The sequence below is a fragment of the Periplaneta americana genome, chromosome 11, assembly GCF_040183065.1.
Source record: "Periplaneta americana isolate PAMFEO1 chromosome 11, P.americana_PAMFEO1_priV1, whole genome shotgun sequence".
Taxonomy (NCBI): Eukaryota; Metazoa; Arthropoda; class Insecta; order Blattodea; family Blattidae; genus Periplaneta; species Periplaneta americana.
Window position 1 is genome coordinate 125,880,842 of NC_091127.1, and position 23,009 is coordinate 125,903,850.

At 35.4% G+C, this 23,009-nt stretch overlaps 1 protein-coding gene across 1 annotated transcript in view; it reads left to right on the forward strand.

Moving 5' to 3' along the window:
* Nucleotides 1-19,391, forward strand: part of LeuRS (Leucyl-tRNA synthetase) — a 62,089-nt gene extending 42,698 nt beyond the window's left edge. Inside the window, exons 15-19 of the mRNA XM_069840013.1 lie at nt 2,206-2,440; nt 6,401-6,658; nt 10,297-10,509; nt 14,023-14,257; nt 19,162-19,391. Coding sequence (XP_069696114.1) covers nt 2,206-2,440; nt 6,401-6,658; nt 10,297-10,509; nt 14,023-14,257; nt 19,162-19,367 — 1,147 coding nt within the window. The 3' untranslated portion in view covers nt 19,368-19,391. The remainder of the gene's footprint in view (nt 1-2,205; nt 2,441-6,400; nt 6,659-10,296; nt 10,510-14,022; nt 14,258-19,161) is intronic.
* The last annotated feature ends 3,618 nt before the right edge of the window (nt 19,392-23,009 follow it).

Below are 23,009 nucleotides of genomic sequence, written 5' to 3' on the forward strand. Positions count from 1 at the left end.
CTGGTTTTATATACCCTTTTTTCTAGCTTTGTAGTATTTCCTGACAGATGTTTCAGTCGTGGAAGTGAAATATAGTGTTGGCCAGGAATTCACAAAATCCTTCCACTTCTTTAAAAAAAAGTTTCTTTGTGACAGAAGTTTTTAAATTTCTCTCTCCAGTTCAATAATTCGTCCTTGTATATTTCATTATCTTGCATTATCTACACCATTTTAGTATAATTAGCTGGATTTTGAGTGGGAGGAATTGAATGTTTAGTTGCTTCAGTTGTAGGAGGTGTGGAAGGAGGAGGCTCTGAATTATTATGTTTAGTTTTCTTCCGACTTCTTTGTCTCTTTAATATATATGTCCTATGCTTTGAGGGTTGTGATATGCTGATATGTATTGCTAGACCATGCTTTCTTCTGTAATTCTTTCCACAAAACAGACAAGATATGAAATCACTATCCTGAGAATTTGTTGTTATTTTATCCTGAGTTGTGGGAGCATCACAGTGTTGTACATTTGCAGTACTTACACTTACTGTACATTGGCCTTGTTTTTGTTAACTATTATGTCGGTTTCATTGGAGCCATCATTTTGTGATATGAGAGGAGGTCGTAAATACCTTCCAAGAGATGATGGTATTCGTGTTTATTCAGTGGAAGTTGTGGGGACTGAAGACAAGATGTTTGTCATGGACATTGATTAGAGAGAAACACATATAAAACAGCGCTGATCAGAAAGAGGAAAAGGAATTGACTGGGTCACTGGTTGAGAAGAAACTGCGTTCTGAAGGATACACTGGAAGGAATGGTGAACAGGAAAACAATTCAGGGCAGAAAAAGATATCAGATGATAGACGACATTAACAAATATGGATCATATGAGGAGACAAAGAGAAAGGCAGAAAATGAGAATGCTGGGTTTGCAGTGAAACACCTGCCCTTGGGCAGAACACTATGAATGAATGAATGAATGAATGAATATAAAGCAATGAGAAATCATGAAAAAATTATGCTGCACTTCAAATTAAAATGGTAGATTGTGAACTAAGCTGAACTAACTGAATGATCAGAAGCAGAAAAGTATCAAAGATTACATCAGGGTCCACACCTGTGGAGTAACAGTCAGCACGTCTGGCCGCGAAACCAGGTGGCCCGGGTTCGAATCCCGGTCGGGGCAAGTTACCTGGTTGGGGTTTTTTCCGGGGTTTTCCCTGAACCTAATACAAGCAAATGCTGGGTAACTTTCGGTGCTGGACCCGGACTCATTTCACCGGCATTATCACCTTCATTTCATTCAGACGCTAAATAACCTAGATGTTGATACAGCATCGTAAAATAACCCAATAAAATAAAAAAAACTACATCAGGGCATAAATTATTATGTAAATAGATACTGTAAACAACAAATTTACTTTTATTTTCTACAATCTTAACTTGTAAGGGAATTTTAATCTTATGTGTAAAATGATATAGACCTACTGTGTGTATTACAGTTAAATATAGATTTAAGAGTATTTGTTCACCAAATAGACCTATATACTATATATCACATGCAAAATAATAAATTTTCATATCATCTGTTTCTTTGCATTATCTGAGTACCTCTTACTGTTCAGTAGTCCAGATAATCGAGAGTATACTGCAGTTGCTTTTACATTCGATTTCTATTCCTGCCTCTCCCCCCTCCCCCCACCACATCTGAATTGCCGTTTCAAGCCCTGTATGTGTTGGAACCCACTGTAAATGTATGTTTTCTTATATATAAAAATTATGTTTGTGTGCATATGAATATTTATGTATTGGCAAGAAACCAGACCGACCCTTGTAGCTGATTTCAGAGCCTTGTTCACTCCAGACCACGATAGACTGGTAACTAAGACTTTTGTGGTTCGAATCCTGCCTCGGAAGGAAACTTTTTTTTGTTCCTTATTCAGATTTATTCCCAATACTTTTCGATTGCTGGTAAAATTCATGTTCTGGGAATAATAAGTTAATTAAGTAGTAAAATATCACTGCAATCGAAAAGTATTGGAAATAAATTTGAATAAGGAACAAAAAAAAGTTTCCTTCCCAGGCAGGATTCGAACCACGAAGGTCTTAGTTACCAGTCTGTCGTGCTCTGGAGTGAACAAGATTCTGAAATCAGCTACAAGGGTTGGTCCGGTTTTTTTTGCCACTATTATATAATACAAAACTTTAATTATGATTTTTTACTTGAAGTGAAATCAACTTGAAGATTCGTGAGACAGATGAGCACTATCAGAAGATGTTATTCAAGGAAGCACTGCGGACGGGTTTCTTCGAACTCCAAGCCTCACGAGACAAGTACAGGGAGTTGACCCTAGTGGATGGCATGCACAGAGACTTGGTTATGAGGTTCATCGAGGTTCAGGCCCTGTTGCTTTCGCCATTCTGCCCCCATGTGGCAGAACATGTGTGGGAGTTATTGGGCAAGGTGAGCTCAACACTCGTGTTTATAAAGTAAGAGAAGTAGGATAACTATAAATTTAAGAAAAAAAAATGTTTCTTCTTATGATAGAGGATATCGTTGCTATGTGGAGTTCTGCAGCCAGATTTCTTAGTAATCTCAGTATTATCAAATGGTGCACTGATGACCAATAAACTGCAGGTTGTTTTTTTTTACAGACAAAAAATATACCTTAAATTGTCATAATTTTGAGTAGAACCTCGAAGTGATTACCCCCTTCTTAGATGCAGACCTTACATCTTGTGAAAATGTTCCAGCAACATGACTTTTTTTTTTCTCTCTCTTGATGTTGAGAATTTCTACATAAATGTTGTTGTTGTTGTTTTCTAATGCCAGGCGTTTGACAATAAAGTCATTTGACCTCTTGCACTCCAATATTTTTCAAAGATATTATCATGACCAGCCAATGAAGCTCAGATTTTGAGGTGTTCCGAATCCATTTCTTGGTTTGAGTTGCACAATGGGCAGTTAGGGGACTGATATATTCCAATTCTATGCAGATGCTTGGCCAAACAGTCATGGCCTGTTGCCAATCTAAATGCAGCTACAGACGATTTTCGTGGTAAATCGGGAATTAACTGTGGATTTTGATGCAGAGAGTTCCATTTTTTTCCCTCGGGATTGAGGTATCAAATTTTGTTTGTTGAAGTCTAAGTATGTAGATTTAATAAATCTCTTCACAGAGTAATACGTAGATTTAGTAACAGGTCTGTAAGTAGCAGTGCTGCCCTTCTTTGCTAAAGCATCCGCAGTCTTGTTTCCCAGATTCCACAATGGGATGGTATCCATTGGAATACAATTCTTTTATTGAGTGATATTAATTGAGAGAGCATTTTAGTTATTTCTGCTGTTTGAGATGAAGGTGTATGTTTAGAGACGATTGATAGAATAGCTGCTTTGGAGTCTGACAATATAACTGCATTCCTAAATTTATTGATGTGGCATAGAAGATTCCTGAGACATTCACTTATTGCAATGATTTCACCATCAAAACTTGTTGTTCCATATCCAAGAGATCTATAAAGTGAGAAGAGACAGCACGTAACACTTGCACCGGCACCTTGTTCTCTGGAGATCAAGGATCCGTCAGTGTATAAATGAAGCCAGTTTTGTGGAGGGTACCTAATATTAATTGTCTCTAAAGACAATTGTTTCAGTATTTCAGTGTTTACTTCTGATTTCAGTATTTCTTCTGTTAAATTTAGATTATATTCTATATTTAATAGAGTTAAAGGGTTTGGTTTAATTTGTAAGTTTTCTTTTAAATTCGGGATATTGATTTTCTGTTTTAATTCTTGAACAATGGATACGAAACTTTTTTGAGTTTTCAATCTACAGAGAATGCCAATTGTTTCCTGGTAATCTGATAAGTTTTTCATATTGGATCAGTGGTTTTTCTTCTATTGTCATTTTGATGCTGTTAATATTAGTGAGGAATCTCATAGAATCTATTGGCGTTGTTTTGATTCCACCAGTAATGAGTCTGAGAGCTTTGTTTTGAACATATTCTATGTCGTTTATGAAAGGTGAAGTAATTAAAATTTCTCCGCAGTATGTCAGCACTGGCTGTATAAACATTTTGTATGTAGTGTTCAAAGTATTCCTAGAGCATCCCCATTTCTTTCCTGCTAGTCTTTTTAGAAGGGAAAATCTTTTACGAGCTTTTTCAGAAATGTATTTCAAATGGTTGCTCCATGTTAACGTACTATCGAAAATAACTCCAAGATATTTGGATTCATAAGTCCTAGGAAGGTGTTGGCCATTGTATTGGATATTGAATTCTCTTTCTTGTTGTTGTCTTTTATTAATACAGAGGATTGTTTCACATATACTGTTGTCTTTCAGTTTGCCCGTAAGAATAGAAGTCACAAATTAAATCTGGAAATTGAAGTGACCACAAACCCCAATTGATCATACCAGTATCAAATGTCTTAATAATTTCGATCATTGAGAAATTTGAAGTGTAAGAAATTACATAGAGCTCAATGAAATATTCGAAATTTTTTCTGTAATTTTACTGAAGAATGGAATTGCTGTTATTGATGTATAATATTTTGCTGTCTTGTTAAGCAACATCATTCGGATTATTCTGCACACATTGGTGGTGCGAAGCTCATATTTTCACGATATTTAAGGGTACCTATTGCCACTAATTTTTAAATCATAGTTATTCTTTATATTATGGAATTTGGATGATTAGTAAAATTCTGCAATGCTTGGGAAAAGTGGCATAAGTCAGTTTCCACAAACATTTTTTATTAATTTATTGACAACTTACGGAACATCTGCTCACTTAGGAAAAGAGACGTAAGTATTTCTCTCATTACAATAATTCATACAGAAGAAAACCAAATAGACTTAAACCAGTGTGAAAACAGTTTTTTTCCTTCTCCTATAAAATTAACATTTTTGACTTGTGCCACTTTTCCCGAGCACTACAGAATTGTATGTGGTATTTTCTTAATTACATCATATCATCCATTGCTGTAGAGTAACTGTTAGCACTCCTGGCTATGAAACTTGTGGGTCCGAGTTCAAATCCTGGTTGGGACAAGTTACCTCATTGAGGTTTTTTCCAGTATTTTCCCTCAACCCAAAAAGAGCAAATGTTGGGTAACTTTCGACATTGGACTCTGGACTCATTTCGATGGCATTTTCCCTTCATCTCATTCAGATGCTAGATAACCATAACAGTTGAAAAAACGTCGTAAAAACCAATTAAAAATTCATGATATGATATATATTTATATAATTCCGAATATTACTTGCACTTTTTTGTGAAAATATTGGCTCTTCTGAAAATCGGGTGCGGGTCTTATTCATACCTTTCATATCATGGTCTCATATGTATATTGTTTCGAATTTTGTCACTAGAAATTTAGGGTGCGAGTAAGGATTTTATTATATTGTTTATTCCAAAATCCCATTAAGATTTAAAAATTAACTAATGAGTTATTCATATGTGACAATAATTGAGTTATAGATAGATAGATTTATTGATATAGTTCACAAAAGTACAAAACTTAATAATTTAACAAAAGATCTATGTACAAATGTAGTTCTACATAATAAATATACAATTTCCTAAATTAATTAATTTATCGCAAATCTCAATAATTTATTGGTTCAAACTTGCACTTACGTCTGGTTTTAGTGCATATGTGACAATAATTGAAGTAACTTAATACATATTTACACAAGTGTCAAGTAATAAATGTAACCTGTCGACCTGATTGGCAAGTTGGTATAGTGCTGGCCTTCTATGCTCAAGATTGCGGGTTCGATCACTGGCCAGGTCGATGGCATATAAGTGTGCTTAAATGCGATAGGCTCATGTCAGTAGATTTACTGGCATGTAAAAGAACTCCTGCGGGACAAAATTCCGACACATCTGGCGATGCTGATATAACCTCTGTAGTTGCGAGCATTGTTAAATAAAACATAACATTTAAATGTAACTATTAGAGACAAAAACATAAAAAATTACTGACATTTTTTTTGTCCACTGAACTTTATTCAAACATAAATATTTAAATATCGGTAAAAGTGATCATTTTATAATATAATAATTATTTATAGTCTTCATAAACTTTTCTCTCTTGCTTACATTTCTGCTATATTAACTTAACTTCAATTGCAGCATGGGAGATGAAGGGACCAAAGGGAATGCACATGATTATATCTTCGTTATATAAGATGCACCTTGATTTTAAGACCTATTTTGAGGGGAAAAAAGTCTATCTTATACATTGACAAATACCTCTTTTCTCTCTCTCTCTCTCAGTAGTATACTTGTTAACTTTGTTGCTGATAACTAAAAGAAACTGTTCCATTATTGATAATACCAACGAAATTTTTTATTTCCCATATATCGTGTATATTTGGAATTGTTATTGCTTACTATATTCCAACCATTTGATTTTTCAGAAAGGCAGTATCATTCATGAACGATGGCCTGTAGCTGGACCTGTTGACGAAGTTCTTGTTAAGTCGTCTGTGTATCTCATGGAAGCTGCTCATTCCTTTAGAATATTCCTAAAGAACCATATCCAGCCAAGGAAACCTGGTAAAGGAAATGCAAATGTCCCACCGCCAGAAAAACCGAACCAAGCAACTATCTGGATTGCAAAGACTTTCCCGCCGTGGCAGTCCACAGTACTGACAACAATGAAACAACTCCTTGATGTAAGATTTGTATTAAAAATCAGTGTCTATAAGATTGCAAATCATGTTACCATCTTATAAATTGCCACATGGTGAATCATGTGGAGATGATGTTGCAACAAAGAGAATCATAATTATAATTAAGAAGAGAATGGTATAATGATGGCTAGAGGATTATGAGTGCCCCTGAGAACCTGCCTAATACTGTCTTTGCCGGCATAGCTCAGTCACATAAAGATAAATTTTTGGTCCTACAGAATATATCTGTTACGGTAACAACGACTATATCATAATAATCATAGCTCAGTCAGCTAAAGTACTTGCCTGCCAATCTGGAGTTGCACTCGAGAGTGGGTTCGATTCCCACTTGTGCTGATTACCTGGTTGGGTCTTTTCTGAGGTTCTTCTCAACCATAAGGTGAACGTCAGGTAATCTGTGGCAAATCCTCGGCCTCATCTCGCCAAATACCATCTCGCTATCTCCAATTCCATCGACACTAAATAACCTAGTAGTTATACAGCATCGTTAAATAACCAATTAAAAAACCACTGTCTTTGTCCACCAAAATTTCCATTTGTATTTGTTAGGACTTATGAGGTGGTTGCTATTCGTGTTATTTCTCTTGTTTATTGGTATGTTAAGTTCTGGGCTGTTCTTGATTGCTCCTGCTACTATTCTTAATGTTTTATTCTGTGTAGTTTATAGATTATATAAAGTTTTGGAAGGTGATGTGATTATAGCTTCTCTTTCATGTTGTTATATTGGTTTGATTAAATGTTGTATGTTTTAGTAAGAGTTTCCATTAAGCTTCCCCACTTAATGATGGATGGGTGGAGCGGAGAAAAATTCTCTCCGACACCGGGACCCGAACCTGGGTTGTCAGCTCTATGTGCTGATGCTTTATCCACTAAGCCACACCGGATTCCAGTCCTGATGCCGGAAACCCTCATGCACTATGTGACAGAAGTGTGACAGTGGCACAATGTCCAACACACTTTGTGCAGAGGTGCACTCATTACGAGTGAAAGTGGCCAGGATCCGATGGAATGAGCGCAGTCTTAAATCACTATCATATTATAGCGATGTACCAAAGTACATATGATGATATGGAGTGGAGAAAAATTCTCTCCAGCATGGAGACCCGAACCCAGGTTTTCAGCTCTACATGCTGACACTTTATCCACTGAGCCACACCAGATTCCAGTCCTGATGCCGGATTGAATCCTCTCAGTTCCACTCGTAATGAGTGCACCTCTGCACAAAGTGTGTTGGACATTGTGCCACTGTCACACTTCTGTGACATGGTACATGAGGGTTGGCTCCACTCATCCTTCATCATATAACACAGAATTCCTGCACGGAAATATTATATGTACTTCAGTACATCACAATAATATTCTCACTTAATCCCTGCCAGTCACTTAAGTATGCTCGTGCTTTCGCTCACGGTTGCTCCAGTTTAGCTTATTATGTAGTAGTATGTCTAGATACTTAATTTATTTTATATTTTTACTATCTGACCTTCCAAGGCTTACCCATAGACACAGAGTAACGCACAATTTAATGGTTGTACATGAATGGGGACTCTCCTGTATTGTTGAGTTATTTACTTCAAATATAAGTTCTTCTGGGCTGTGTTGAAAGGACCATCTTGGAGAGGTTTATTGCCATGTTATTTTCTTCTGTTCATGATTTCAGTTCTTGTAATGCTGTTGTGATTGTTCAATTAATTGGAGGTAATTTTTCTTCTCGTTTTTCTCTGAAGTCCAGAAAAAAAGATAATTGGCGTACATTACCAACTTTAATTTTGGGATCGTTTATAAATCTGAGTGCCTAGCCATTGATATATGTTAAATAGAACAGTGCTTAATACTACGCCTTGTGGCAGCCCTATATTTGTTTGTTTGTAGCTGAATAATTTGCTATTGTAATCACACTGTGATTAATCTTGTGTTCTAGTAAAATAAATGTGTTATCCACTGTAAACATATGACCTCTGATGCCTGCTTGTAATTTTTGTACGAGTTTCCTTCTTCAACTTTGTCATAAGCATTTTTAAAGTCAGTGAATATCACTAATGTGCTTTCTCTTTTATTAAATGACTGTTTGATAGATTGTATGAGCTTTACTAGTTTATGTGCTGTGGAATGATTTGGTCGAAATCCATCCTGTCCTGGCGTGAGGATGTTATGTTTTTCAAGAAACCAGGAAAGTCTGTTCATCACCATTTTTTTCATTATTCAGATTAGTACGGGTAATGATGTTAGTGAGATTGGATGATAGTTCTCTATGCTGTGGTTTTTTGCTATAGTCGCGACGCTGTTATTCCTGGCATGACTCCTCCTCTTTGCTCACATCTTAGGAAGTGAAGGCTCTATAAAGTCTAGGTAGGTAGTATCATTCGCCATTTTTGTTCTTTCATTCCCGAGCTACCATACGAGGAATCTACTTGCCACACCGTTAAACATTATCATGTCATAGCTCCTATGATAATAAATCAAATGCACTGTAATTCAGCAAATAATTGAGTGGCAAATAACGTCTTCGTGTGCTTTCTGCAAACGCAAACGAAAGAGCCAAAATGGCGGGCGATTATATTAAGTATTTATCGAGCCTTAAGAAATGAATAACTCCTTCATCAGCGAATCACAAGACGCACACATTTAAATGTAGCCGATCTGCAATGCGATTGGCTGCCGGAAATTAGAGCGACAGGACTATAGGCTTTCGTATTGGGAGGTGGGGGAGATTTTCTTATTTAGTCCAGATGTTATTGTAAATGTTTAGCAAGAAATGTTTTGCCTTCAGTCCTAAGTGTAATGTGAATTCTGGGAATATCTTATCTTGTCCTGCTTGTTTATTTCTTTTCAAATTATTTATTGTTTCATTCGATTCATGTTTAAATTCTGAGGAAAACAGGTTGTGGTCTAATGTTTGTCTTCTGTGAATTTGTTTCTGTCAGGGATTTTTTTCGCCTTTCTGTCTTCCTTTTTTAGATTTTTTTTACCGAATATGTTGAGGAAAAATATGTACAGAATACAGAAACCTTTTCCTTGTGTTATTTTCTTTCCTTGATGTAGTATGCAAAGTCATTATAACAAACATCGGTATAAGGAAATATTCAGTATTACGAAATTTTTTTTCTATCCCCTTTTTCCCCATATTATAATTTAACGTTAAAATATTCCAATTTAACGAATTTAGTGTTTATAGAAAAAAATCAGTATACCATAACGAAATAAATATTTCGCTCCCTTGCTGAAAAAATATACTTTTTTTAGCGGAAGATATTTTAAATACAGGGTACAATTCGTTAACAAGTAGGGACATATTTTATGAGGCACATTCTTGCATGAAAACACTCCTGGCTTTTACTGTTCAACCATTAGTTCATATTGAAACATTTTTTCATGCATTGTTATTACATGTACAGACCCAGAAACAAAATTTGCGCCACCTGAATTTTCCATGTTCCAGTTATAACATACTGCGCATGCTTAGTAAGCACCAAGCAACTGTAGTGCGTTATAACTGGAACATGGAAAATTCAGGTGGTCCAAATTTTGTTTCTGGGTCTGTACAAACAACAAATATATTTTTAATAATTTTTATTTAGCTTAAAGTAATTGCTACATACATATTGTTTCTCTTATTGCAGAAGAATTGTTCCCTGCCAGACAATAAAATAATATCTGCAGAATTGAGTAAGAAACCTGAACTCAAGAAATACATGAAACGTGTGATGCCATTTGTACAGGCAACTCGTGAAAAGATTGATTTGGTTGGAGTTGAAGCCCTTAATCTCACTTTGGACTTCGATGAAATGGATGTCCTATCAAAAAATATTGTCTACTTGGAAAACACACTGGATGTAAGTATATTTTTTTATTAAATGTGATTTGTAGTGTCTTAGATACCGTCATCATCTAGAAGTTCCAGATTTTATTAGTCTGGCAGTGTGGAATGCTGTGCATCGTTCTCATTGCTTCGTTTTCCCACCTTTTTCGTCCTTTGGTCTCAGAAATAGTCCCGATTTACCACGAAAATCGTCTGTAGCTGCATTTAGATTGGCAACAGGCCATGATTGTTTGGCCAAACACCTGCATAGAATTGGAATATATCAGTCCCCTAACTGTCCATTGTGCAACTCAAACCAAGAAATGGATTCGGAACACCTCAAAATCTGTGCTTCAGTGGCTGGTCATGATAATATCTTTGAAAAATATTGGAGTGCAAGAAGTCAAATGACTTTATTGTCAAACGCCTGACATTAGAAAACAACAACAACATAGTCCCATATAAATGACGCTATTTTTTCCTGGTTCCATCTGCTTTCTCCTTGTCATTTGGCACTGCTTCAAACTGGTGGTCTTTAAAAAACTCCCCGATTTGTGAGCCAATGAACATGCCTGCTTTTATGTTTTCTAAACTGAACCTGGGGGATTTTTCACTTACGAATGCAGAACCCTTCACATCTGAAGCTTTTACGACATTTTTCATAAGCCCAATTTCACATGTAGTGGTGGGAACAAAATTTTGCTTGGCTGTATCAAAGGTTTATGCACAACATTTTTCATTGCAGGCATTAATGATTGTCTTTGGGACCAACTATTTCTAGTGATGAGGGTTCCCTGGCGCAGCTATCTCACTCACACAGGAAACAACAATTATTGCTTTAAAATCTCCACAAACTTCCCACTGATACTACTTATAATCTACCCTATCAGGATATTTTTCACATTTGGATACCTCATAAACTGATGATGATGATGATGATAATAGTAATAATGGATGTAACAGCCACCCAACTGCTGGCCTCAAGTGTACGTGCCTCGGCAGAGGTTAACGATCATTCATCCAACATGGGGGTATCATGTGATTAGCATGATTATTCCCCTAGCCATTACAGCTGGTTTTCTGAATCAGATTTCGCTCAGAACTGCACGCATTGTATTCTTCACCTGACATAATTAGGAACATTAAATCGAGACGTTTGAGATGGGCAGGGCATGTAGCACGTATTAGTGAATCCAGAAATGCATATAGAGTGTTAATTGGGTAACCGGAGGGAAAAAGACCTTTGGGGAGGCCGAGACGTAGATGGGAGGACAATATTAAAATGGATTTGAGGGAGGTGGGATATGATGACAGAGACTGGATTAATCTTGCACAGACCGATGGCAGGCCTATGTGAGGGCGGCAATGAACCTGCAGGTTCCTTAAATGTCATTTGTAAGTAAGTTGTAGCTTTCCAAATTCATCAATCATCAGAATGCTGGGTGAGTACTGGTTCCATACACTGACTGAAATTTCAGAGAAAATTCATTCCCCAGGACTCGAGCCAGCATGCTTTTTGTATTGCAAGACCAGGCATGACTCCTTAGTCCGTAATGCTACAGCACAGGAACATATTGACAATGAACTCTTATTCTGAAGTGACTGTACTCTGCAATTGGCTGCTGACAGAACTTTATTAAACACCAGTCAGCTGCTGTTGCTCCAATAAGCTAGTTGACTCGCATCCAAGCTTTTCATATAACAGTTCCACATGTTAAAATTGCTAGCGCTGGCTATAAGGATACAGTAAAACCTCGATAAGACGCGCCTGCTTATTATGCTATCCCGTGTAATACGCTTTTTTTGTCCGGTCCCTGCATATTTCATATATAACGCCTTTATAAAATACCCCATTTGTTGCGCTCAAGTCCTGCATAATACTCTGTTTTTGTAGAATATTTTCTGTGTAATTTTCAGCAATGAAACATCTTGGTCACTGAACTCACTGGTGCCATTAACCTGAAAAGTATTGGTATTCGACCCTTTACCTGCGCATTTAAACCTTCATACTTCATACTTTAGTATACCCCACCTTCTTGTTACACTCTCTTATTCGACTCCTTACCTACGTGCTTAAAGCCTACATACAGTTACAATACCTCACCCTCTTGCTAACCCTCTCTCTTAAACAGCATTCTTCACTCGGCCATAATAAAATTCTGGAAATTTTTGCTGGTCAGTTTGTTGTCCTTTTGTGTATTGAAATGTCTGTGAATGTGATTACAATGAGTGTTAAACGAAAAGCGCTTTCTGTGTCGGAAAAATTGGAAATCTTACGAAAGTACGATGAGAACAGTACTCTTACTCAGAAACAACTCTCTGAATCATCAATATTAAGAATGATAATAAAAAATCGCGACTCAATCACTACAGCTCTGACGTCGTTGGGAGGATATAATAGCAGGAAACTGATGTGTGGTAAACATGAGGACTTGGAGAACACGCACACAGCAAACAACTATAAATGATTTTTTTTTTCCGATAGAATTAAGTACAGTACATATTGTAAATGTCTTTGATGTACAGTACAGTAATTACATAATGGAGTAATACTATATTACCTTTCATGAATCATGTATTTCAACAAAGAAAAATGCTAATAGATACTGTATTTAAGTCAAAATTAGTATACTCGTCTAATACGCGGTGCCAGTTAATACACGGTTTACACCCGGTCCCTTGAACAGCGTCTTATCGGGGTTTTACTGTAGTTTGAATCACAGTAATTTGATGTCTTCCTCCACTTTCCATGTATTCCGGTTTTGGTAGCAGCCAAGTTATTCCCAGCATTAAGTATGACATAAAAGGAAGGACTGAAGGAACAAACACCAAGTTTCTTCTTAATTAATTAAATAAAAAACTTGTTACATGTTGACAGATTATATTAAAAAATAAATGAATGTACGATTTGAAAGCTTAAGATTAAAGCTTCATTTTTTTTTTCTTTTTATGCCAGTATTTAAACCATTCAAGAAATATAAATTTTGAGTTCATTTTTTAAAATTCCATTAAGTCGAGTACTAAATGAAAAAAGAATGGTATTCAATCATATGAGTTATTTTAATGTGAATTATGCAATTATAAATTTACATTATATTTTTTAAAATTGTTAACGTTTTCGCCATACTGAATGTTTTTTTAATATTGACATCAACAATCTATACTTTGATATTACGTAAAAATCTTCACTACAATATTAATGCAATGTATTTTTCCACAAGATATCTCTAATTATCAATGTCTGAAGATGCCATACTGAATGGCGAAAACGTTAACAATTTAAAAATATATAATGTAAATTTATAATTGGATAATTTACATTAAAATAAGTCATTTGATTGAATATCATTCTTTTTGAATCAATAAATATAAGCTTGTATGCAAAATTTGACACTTTTCGTTGTAAAGGTTTCTTCACATTTATATAGAATGTATGTATCATGTAACTTCATTTTTATAGGAGAAAAGTTGGAATCCTGCTTGTTGATGATCAGAATTACAGTTCTAGTGTTTGTATTGAATATTGTCTATTCACTGTTGACTGCAGGTTGAAAGTATTTATCTGAAGTACTCCGACTCAGGAGAGGCTACAGAGAAGATCCGAGAAGACTGTTGTCCAGGAATCCCCTATGTTATTTTCTTCACCCGTTCAAGTGTACCTCTAACTCTGATCAATCCTCAGCCACAGAGTGGACATTTCTCACATACTCTCGGTGTTGGAGACGGTGATAATGTTGCCAGATTGGCTGCTCAGATTGTCAGAACAGACAGACGTATCAAAGGTAAGTCCATATTTGTAGTACAAAAGCCTATCTCACCTCAGGAGAGTCAGAGTGAAGTGTGTTCGAGATTATTTCCATAATAACTCTTGGTATTTGCTGTGAAGGAAGTTCTTGATAAATCAGAATGCAATTTCAAGTGATTTATTTATTCTTATTTGCATTAATATTGAACTACTACATAAAGTAAACATATGGCGGTGTGCATCAACCTCTGCTAAAAATGTAGTAGTCATGAGTTATGAAACCACGGTTATAACAGACAACTAATGCTGAGTTCTTGGTAATAAAAGCCACTAACACTCTTGCTGTCTAATATTTCTTACACATAGTGGATTTAGAGGAAAGAACTGAACTTTGTTGAAGATTATTTTCTTCCATTTCTTCCTGAAGACTGCACAATGGACAAAGTGATGAAATAATTCCAATTTTGTTAAAGTGTTTTGACAGTGACTAATGGAAAGGATGCACATTGCACATTTTCTTGGATACTCAGGAATTATATACACATATATATACATATATATTAACGACCTGGTACCACAAGAGCTGGAAAAGCATGACACTAAAACAGCACTCTTTGCTGATGATTTGGTTATTTGGACGTCACATAAAACCAACGCAGTAGAGAAACTTCAAAATTCCATCCAGTCATCGTTAGTGGCACTTGAAACCTGGTGTTCAAATAATATAATGTCAGTGAACACAGAAAAAACAAACTTTCAACTCTTCTCATTAAGAAAGAAACCAGTGAAAATAAATCTAAACTATAGAGATGATAAGTTACAAAGAACTGAAAATGCAAAATACCTGGGTATACATTTCGACAATAAGCTCACATGGAGAAATCACATTAAACAGATCAGCACAAAGGCAACAAATCGTTTTAAATTACTAGCTCAAGGAGTACACTCAACACAACCTACAACACATACATAAAGCCTATCTTAACGTACTGTGGTGAAGCACTAATAACCTCATCAACCACAAATAAACAGATATTAGAACGCACTCAAAACCAAGCTTTACGTCTCATCACTGGTGCAATCAAAACTACTCCATTTGAAGCCATGCAAATAATCACATCTAATAAACCAGTTGTAACGGATCTTGAAACACAAGCCCTTTTAACCTATGAAAAATTAAGAAGGCTTCCAAATTGGGATAAATGGAGTAAATACAAAGATTCTAAATTTACATTGAGAACCCAAAATGGATACATACAAGAGGTAGAAAAACTTAAGCAAATTCTAGAAATACCAAGTGAAAAGGAAAACTTGATGTCTCGATATAATCCACTTAATAACTTCAAAGTAGATTGCTGCCTTGATCTTGATGAAGTCTTCAACAAAAAAGATATAAATCCAGAAATAGCAAAAGCCATTGCCCTACTAACAATTAATAGAAAATATCCACAAAAGGACTGGTTGTACATTTACACTGATGGATCTCTCATGGATCAAAATGAAGGAGCTGGAGCAGGAGCTACTTGCCAATACTTTTCTCTTTATAAAAATGTTGGCAAGTACACAACAAATTTTGATGGCGAAGTTGAAGCCATTTATACATCACTTCAAAATGTATTTGTTTGGCTAAACCAGTGCAAAAACATAGTCATCCTGTCTGACTCCAAAGCTGCAATCCAGTCCATCAGCTCAACTACATCCCCTAAAATGGAAAAAGTAAAAGAAATTCATTGCATAGTAAAACAAATTCAAATTCTAAATAAAAAAGTGGTCTTCCAATGGATCCTGGCCCACTGCGGACTGAACGGTAACCAGAAAGCAGATATGTTAGCAAAGAAAGGAACTTATGTCAACTTAAAAACAAATTTCAAGTTCCCATATGAATCAATAAAGCAAGTCATAAAAAAGAATAAGTTACAGCGAACAGGCAAAACATCAAAATTCAAAATGGAAAGAATCATTCAAAGATCCAAAACTCATTCCTGATCTAAGCTACCTCGAAAATCTGCCGTGGCCATGTTTAGATTGATTACTGGTCATGATTGCCTCAGTAAACACCTCCATCGTATTGGAGTACTGAATTCACCTAAATGCTTACTGTGCACCAGAGAAGAGGACATGGAGATGGAGCACCTGGCTAATTGTGAAACTCTTAGGACATTTGTGGACCTTCCATCAAAATATTGGGAAGCAAGAAGGATGATGACTTCATTGTTAAATCCAGAGCATTAGATACACACCTATTTTCTTGTACATTGAGACAGTTCTACCTTCTATTACTTGAAATTTCGTGGAAATGGTATGATATAGTGCTGTCGATCAAATTATTTAATCGATTAACAATTTGAATTTAATAGATTAATCGAGCTTTGATCAATTTGAAAAAAGTTGTACTTTACTATATAATTATTATTAAATTTAATTTGTGTTTTGTGATAAGCATAAATATAAAATGTTGTATATACTGTAACGTTATGTTACAAAACAATACTATTTTAGTTATTTACTAACATATTTATTATACTAACATATTATTATGTAGGCTTATAAATTATAATTAATTGTCAATTTCTACGGGGATTTTTGAGACAAACACAAATAAAAAAGTATGAAAACTCACCTAGTTAATACTGCTTCATCCATGATTTTAAATATGTAAGTGCATTCACATGCTCCGAATTAAGTGCTGCTCTACGTTTAGTAACAATGTTTCCTGCATCACTAAACACGAAAAAAAAAAAAAAAAAGATCGTTCAGTTTAAATCCAAACATTTCACCGAGTTTACCTCTCAAATTCTCATATGACATGATGGAGTTTTCACTTTTCACAGACCACAGCAATCTGATTTTTTTCTTTAGCAAACTAAACACAAGCTTCATCTACAAACTCAGTAAAGTGCAGCGGTCACAACAGCAGACTGGCCCCTATTGTAATCAGATTACAAAATTTTAGGAAGAGAAGAAGATAGGTACAAATACTCTCTCACTTGCACACAGTAGAGCCATGGCTAAGGGATGAGGGGGGGCGAATCCCGGAAAAGTATATATTTCATATACTTTGGGATGACTAAATAAATGATTGATTAATGCCCGGTTTCTGGTACGCCTCAGTTAACTCTCAACTGCTCTTATTAATTTAACTGCACTGATAACTTTCTTGAGTTTCCAGAAAGTTAAATGTAGATTTATCAGCACTTGTAATTAACAGTTAAGATAACTTCAAGTTCAGTATCTATTGTCGTCCATAGATGTCACCACTAGTATTTTGTTAGTGATTTTTAAGTTATTTATATTACTTTTGTTTGCAGAAGTTTTCAGTAGTAATATGGCTGATAGGTACACAGTGAACTCTGTAACTAGTAGGTTCAAGGCTTTTTAATTAAAGAACTGCGTGATAAACAATAGTGTACGTGTACACTTCCATCTCAATTGTAATGTGATTAAAAAAGCAATAATTGTTCGTATTTGGCATGGTCATTGAGGTAAATAATACTAGTGGAGAGAGGACTAGATATAACTTCTACTACAAAACTGCAACCGTAGTTAGCTGTGGTGGCTACGGCAGCCATATTGATACTTACTTACAAATGGCTTTTAAGGAACCTGCAGGTTCATTGCTGCCCTCACATAAGCCTGCCATTGGTCCTTATCCTGTGCAAGATTAATCCAGTCTCTATCATCATATCCCACCTCCCTCAAATCCATTTTAATATTATCCACCCATCTACACATGCAAAAATATTTTACATTCGTCCATATGAATGCTTTCATATATTAAAATTGACTTTACAGAGCCCAAAATACCATTGGCATTGGTAGAGCACTCAAGAATAAAATATTCCTTGACTGACGTCATAGAATCTGAAGGTGACGAAAATTAAACTTGAGATATTCGAAATAAGTCTTTACAAACACACATTATTATCCTAATATGTCATAGAAAGTAGGACATTAATGTAAGTTACGTAAATAAAACGCCAAATTTTTTAAACTATAGGTACCGATAATGTAGTAAATTAATATATTGTGATCTGTATTATTATTTAATATCAGTTGTTGTAGTTTACAAAACAGAAATGCAGTAGCGCCACATGTCGGTTTTGTTTGAATCAGTACTAACAGCCAAATAACTACAGGCCGAGGCACAGTTACCAGTTGAAGCACAGATAACTGTAAAGATGATAATAACTGTTTCGGAAACTCATTTTAAATATAACAGCACATTAAATCATAGATAACTCTGTATGTACAGGTAACTGTGTTATCTAGGAACCGGGAATGAGACTGTAACAGGCCACGAGAGCTAAAATGAGAAAGAATGATGATTATATCATCATCATCATCATTAAAGAAAAGCAAAGTTGAAATTTTGTAAGGAAAGTGAGTATGAGACGAGCAAAATTAAGAAAATTGTTTAATAATGAACTTCTGTCTTGCCACCATCATCTTCATCATTATCGTCGTCGTCGTCACCAGAACATATTTATATCAACCGGGAATGAGACTGTAACAGGCCACGAGAGCTAAAACGAGAAAGAATAATGATGATGATATTATTATTATTATTATTATCATCATCATCATCATCATCATCATCATCATCATCATCATTATTATTAAAGAAAAGCAAAGTTGAAATTTTGTAAGGAAAGTGAGTATGAGACGAGCAACATAAAAATTAAGAAAATTGTTTAATAATGAACTTCTGTCTTGCCACCATCATCTTCATCATTATCGTCGTCGTTGTCACCGGAACATATTTATATCAGCATTGCAGAGATATTGATTTTCTTTGAGAATTTAAGGAGGGAAATAAACATGTAAGTTCTGTAAAATAACTGATACTTGTTCAAGCAATAAGAAGTTCCATTTCAGTTTCATTAATATTGATCATTCATATATGTCAGCTTCTTATTTGTGTTGTCCATTCACGTGTTCCAGATCCAAACAGTATTCAGTTATGGAGGTATGAGGATCCAGACCTCGGCCCAAGGAGGATGCCAGTGTTCAACAACCCAACACAAGGAGCTGTGCGCATAGAGGACAGTGCAGTCTTCCATGCAGACGTGGAGAACAAGAAGATCGAAATAGCAGTAAATGGTACCAAGTATCCACTTGGCTCTCAGATTATTTATATTGTTGATTAATAAATTAATTTCAACAACTACAAAGTTGTTCAGTTCTTGGAACATCCTTAACAAGAGCATGTGTTCATAGAAGACATAGCTAGCTTATGAGATGATTGATAAATGCAGTGGAAGCTGTGTCATTTCAGTTTTTATTTATTTTCTACCTAGGTTTTATTTATAATGACTTTAACTGCGAGGTCAAATCGGTTGAGACAGAAAAGACCAAGGAAGGCCACTCAAAAGATGGATGGACCATAAAAATCAATATAGGCTATTAGTCTAACCCGAAAAGGCAAAGAAAAAGATGGAAGTAGAATTATATTGTTAAACTTACATCGCCAAAATGTCGTTATTCTTCCCATTTCCATTTCTTTATCATATCATTTTCTGTGTTGAGTATCATATCTCGCAGCATTGTGGTTACTTTATTTCATCCGGATCAGTATTACCAATAGTGTTTTCATTCACTATTATTATTGCTATTCTTCTTACTGAGAATCAACTCTCTTGATGAACTTCGTGAGATTGATTACAGTGAAAAGATGACAACAAACCTGAGTCCGAATCACGTCTGAACTTTGCCTAAGTTTACGCTTTGTTCGAGAATAAAAACTTTCTTCTAAACACATACTAATAAGAGATTGTTTTGAAATTTTTCAGCAGAAAACTCTCATAAGGGAGTGTCTTTTGGAAAAAAAAAAAAAGTGAAAACAAATAGATACTGTAATAGCATTTCCTGTGTTCAGATGTTCTATGGAGAAATTATTTAATTTTTAGTATGTTTTTTATGCATTCTAATATTTCCCTGCAATTATCATTTTTTCGCATGTATGAAACCAGAAAAACTACTGATGTAAAGAACGGTTTAACAGTTTATGACTGAGATTAATATCTTCAGAGGAAGTATTATCATTAAATTCATAGTGCATACTCTGTTATTGAATTTGGAAGCATTATTCAGTTTCCGTCGCATATATATTTAGAAAAAATGTCAAATTCCATGTTTTGATTGTGATAAGCTTATTCCCCTCATTTTTTTTAGCATCATCACAGTTTTAATTTGATGCTTATTGTAATGAGTTTAAATGTTTCAAATTTTGTTTTCAATTTATCTGAATCTCAGAAATTTTTTCATTAGAATTTTAATACAGAAATAAAACACATTTATTATACCATATTATCAGGGCTCAAGAAATTCATTCTCCAACATGTGTAAGTTACAGGTTATACAAAACAAGATTTTCTAATAGTATTTAAAATAAACTTCTTGTGAGTTGTGGATTCAGTTTATATTTCTGGAGTTCTGCCTATTGCTACAATGAATTGAAGAAACACACAAAACAAGTTTTTGCCTTTCTTCACATCAGTTCACAAATTACATTGTTGTATAAATTGTTACAGTATTTTCATTGGTACTTAAGAACATTAGAAGAGACTAAGTCCTTAACCAATAAATATGCATTAACAATTAGTAGTTTCTCACTTGTGTTTTCTGTTCCCACATACCTCACAAGTTCGTCAGTAAAAACATATTTCAGTCATCTTCATTTCCTTTCATACAGAGGAGGGGTCCAAAGGCTAGCACTGCAGCCTCTAGTGGGCTTATTGTGCCTTACTACCCCTATATTGAAGTCCGAATGGTCGCACATTTATAAATATGGTAACTCAGCTGTGAGTGGTGTGGTGCCATCTACCAAACACCGTTCACAACTTAAGGTTCCAGTACAATCCCACTAGAATGTCTTTCCATTTCCCCCCTTCCTAAAATCATAGTACTACTATTCAGAATGATGCCGTCAGTATGTCAGTTATGATACATCGCTCTGCACCATTTTGGGCGAATACTGTTGAAATAATGATAGTGAATATTGAAATAAGAGTGATGGTGAAATAATGGAGGAAAGTAGGAGAATCCTCAGGAATCTTGGCTTCGTCTGCCACAAATAAGATTGCCGACAGTGGAATTCGAATCCAGATCTGCAGTTGTAAGCCAGTGATCTGGCAAATGGGCTACCAAAGTAGCAACTCATCTTCATTACTAAGGTAAGTACAATTTATACGTGCTGTAGTCTTATTAACAACATAGAAGTCTAAAAACAAGCAAAACCTAAACTTCAAGTATGCTGTTTGCATTTAGAATAGAGTAGAACTACGAGGTGCGTTTGAAAAGTTTGTGGCCTGACACATAGATGGCATTGAAAAATGTGTCAACAATGCTGCCATTGTTAGCAGCCATTTTACATTAGTTCAAACACGAAAAAAATAATAATTTTCTGTTAATTATATTTTGAAGTTAGTGTGCCGAACAGATCGGTAGAAAAAAATATCGAGCTTTGTGCTATCATTAAATATTTCCTAAAAAAAAAAAAAAAAAAGGGAACAAGTCCAACAGAAATTAAAGCAGACATGCATACTACACTGGGGGAATCTGTCGGCATTTTCCAATGTGAAAAATGGGCGGCACTATTTAAACATAGTCAAGAGAGTATGGGAAATGACCCCCGTAGTGGATGTTTAGTAACAGCAACAAGTGAATCAATCGTATAAAAAATCCACAATATGGTATTGAATGACTGTAGACTGAGTGTGTGGAAAATTAGCAAGGTTCTGTGTATCTCAACTGAATGGATGTGCCAGATCTTAGTCAATGTCTTGGAAATGTCTAAGGTCTCCACAAGGTGGTTTCCACATTTGTTAGCACTGAAACAAAAGCACGTCTGATGTCAAATTTCGAGTGATTGGCTGGCTTGATTCGAGAAAAATACACTCAAAAGCAAACATTCTGATGGGGGCAGATAAAAAAGTTAAATTTTTTTTCTTCCACCATGTTAATAATGTCAAAAGAAGTCCTTATTCACCATATTAATAATATCACAAGAAGTGCTTATACAAATTTTGGGCACTCTACTGCAATTACGAGGCCGTCCAGAAAGTGATTTTCCCTGAGGCCGTTTATAGAAAAAAAGCACAATTGCATGAAAATATTTATTGAAAGAGATACAGCAATTGTTGCGCTATTTGTCAACATATCCCCCACTGGAATTGAGACATTTGTCATACCCTGGATCACTTTTTGTGTTGTAGAAGTCAACCGCCTCAGATCGAAACCAGCGTTTGACTGCGTCTGCACCTCTCTCTGTTGATCCCATGATATGAGAAATGTCTCAGTTCTGATGGAAAATATGTTGAAAAATAGCTCAACAATTGCTCTGTTTCAATAAATTTGTCCAATGAAACTGTGTTTTTTTTCTGTTAACAGCCCCTGGCGAACTTATTTTTTACGGCCCTCATAATTGTGGTCAAGTGGCCAAAATTTGTACAAGCACTTCTTTTGACATTATTAACATGGTGGAAGAAAAAAAATTAACTTTTTATCTGCCCCCATCAGAACATTTGCTTGTCAGTTTTTTAGGATTGTTTGTGACCACTGATAAAACTGGAACTACTACCACTTACCAGAGAGAAAACAGTGGATGAAACAGTGAAAGCATAGCAATTCTCCGCCTCCAAAGAAAGCAAAAGCTGTTCAGTCATCTGGGAAAGTCATGGTGTTTGTGTTCTGGGATTCATGATTGACTATCTAGCAAAGAGGAGAATAATAACCAGAGTATGTTATTCAAACCAGAAGAGGCCATGTATGGCCAAGAAGAAAGTGTTTCA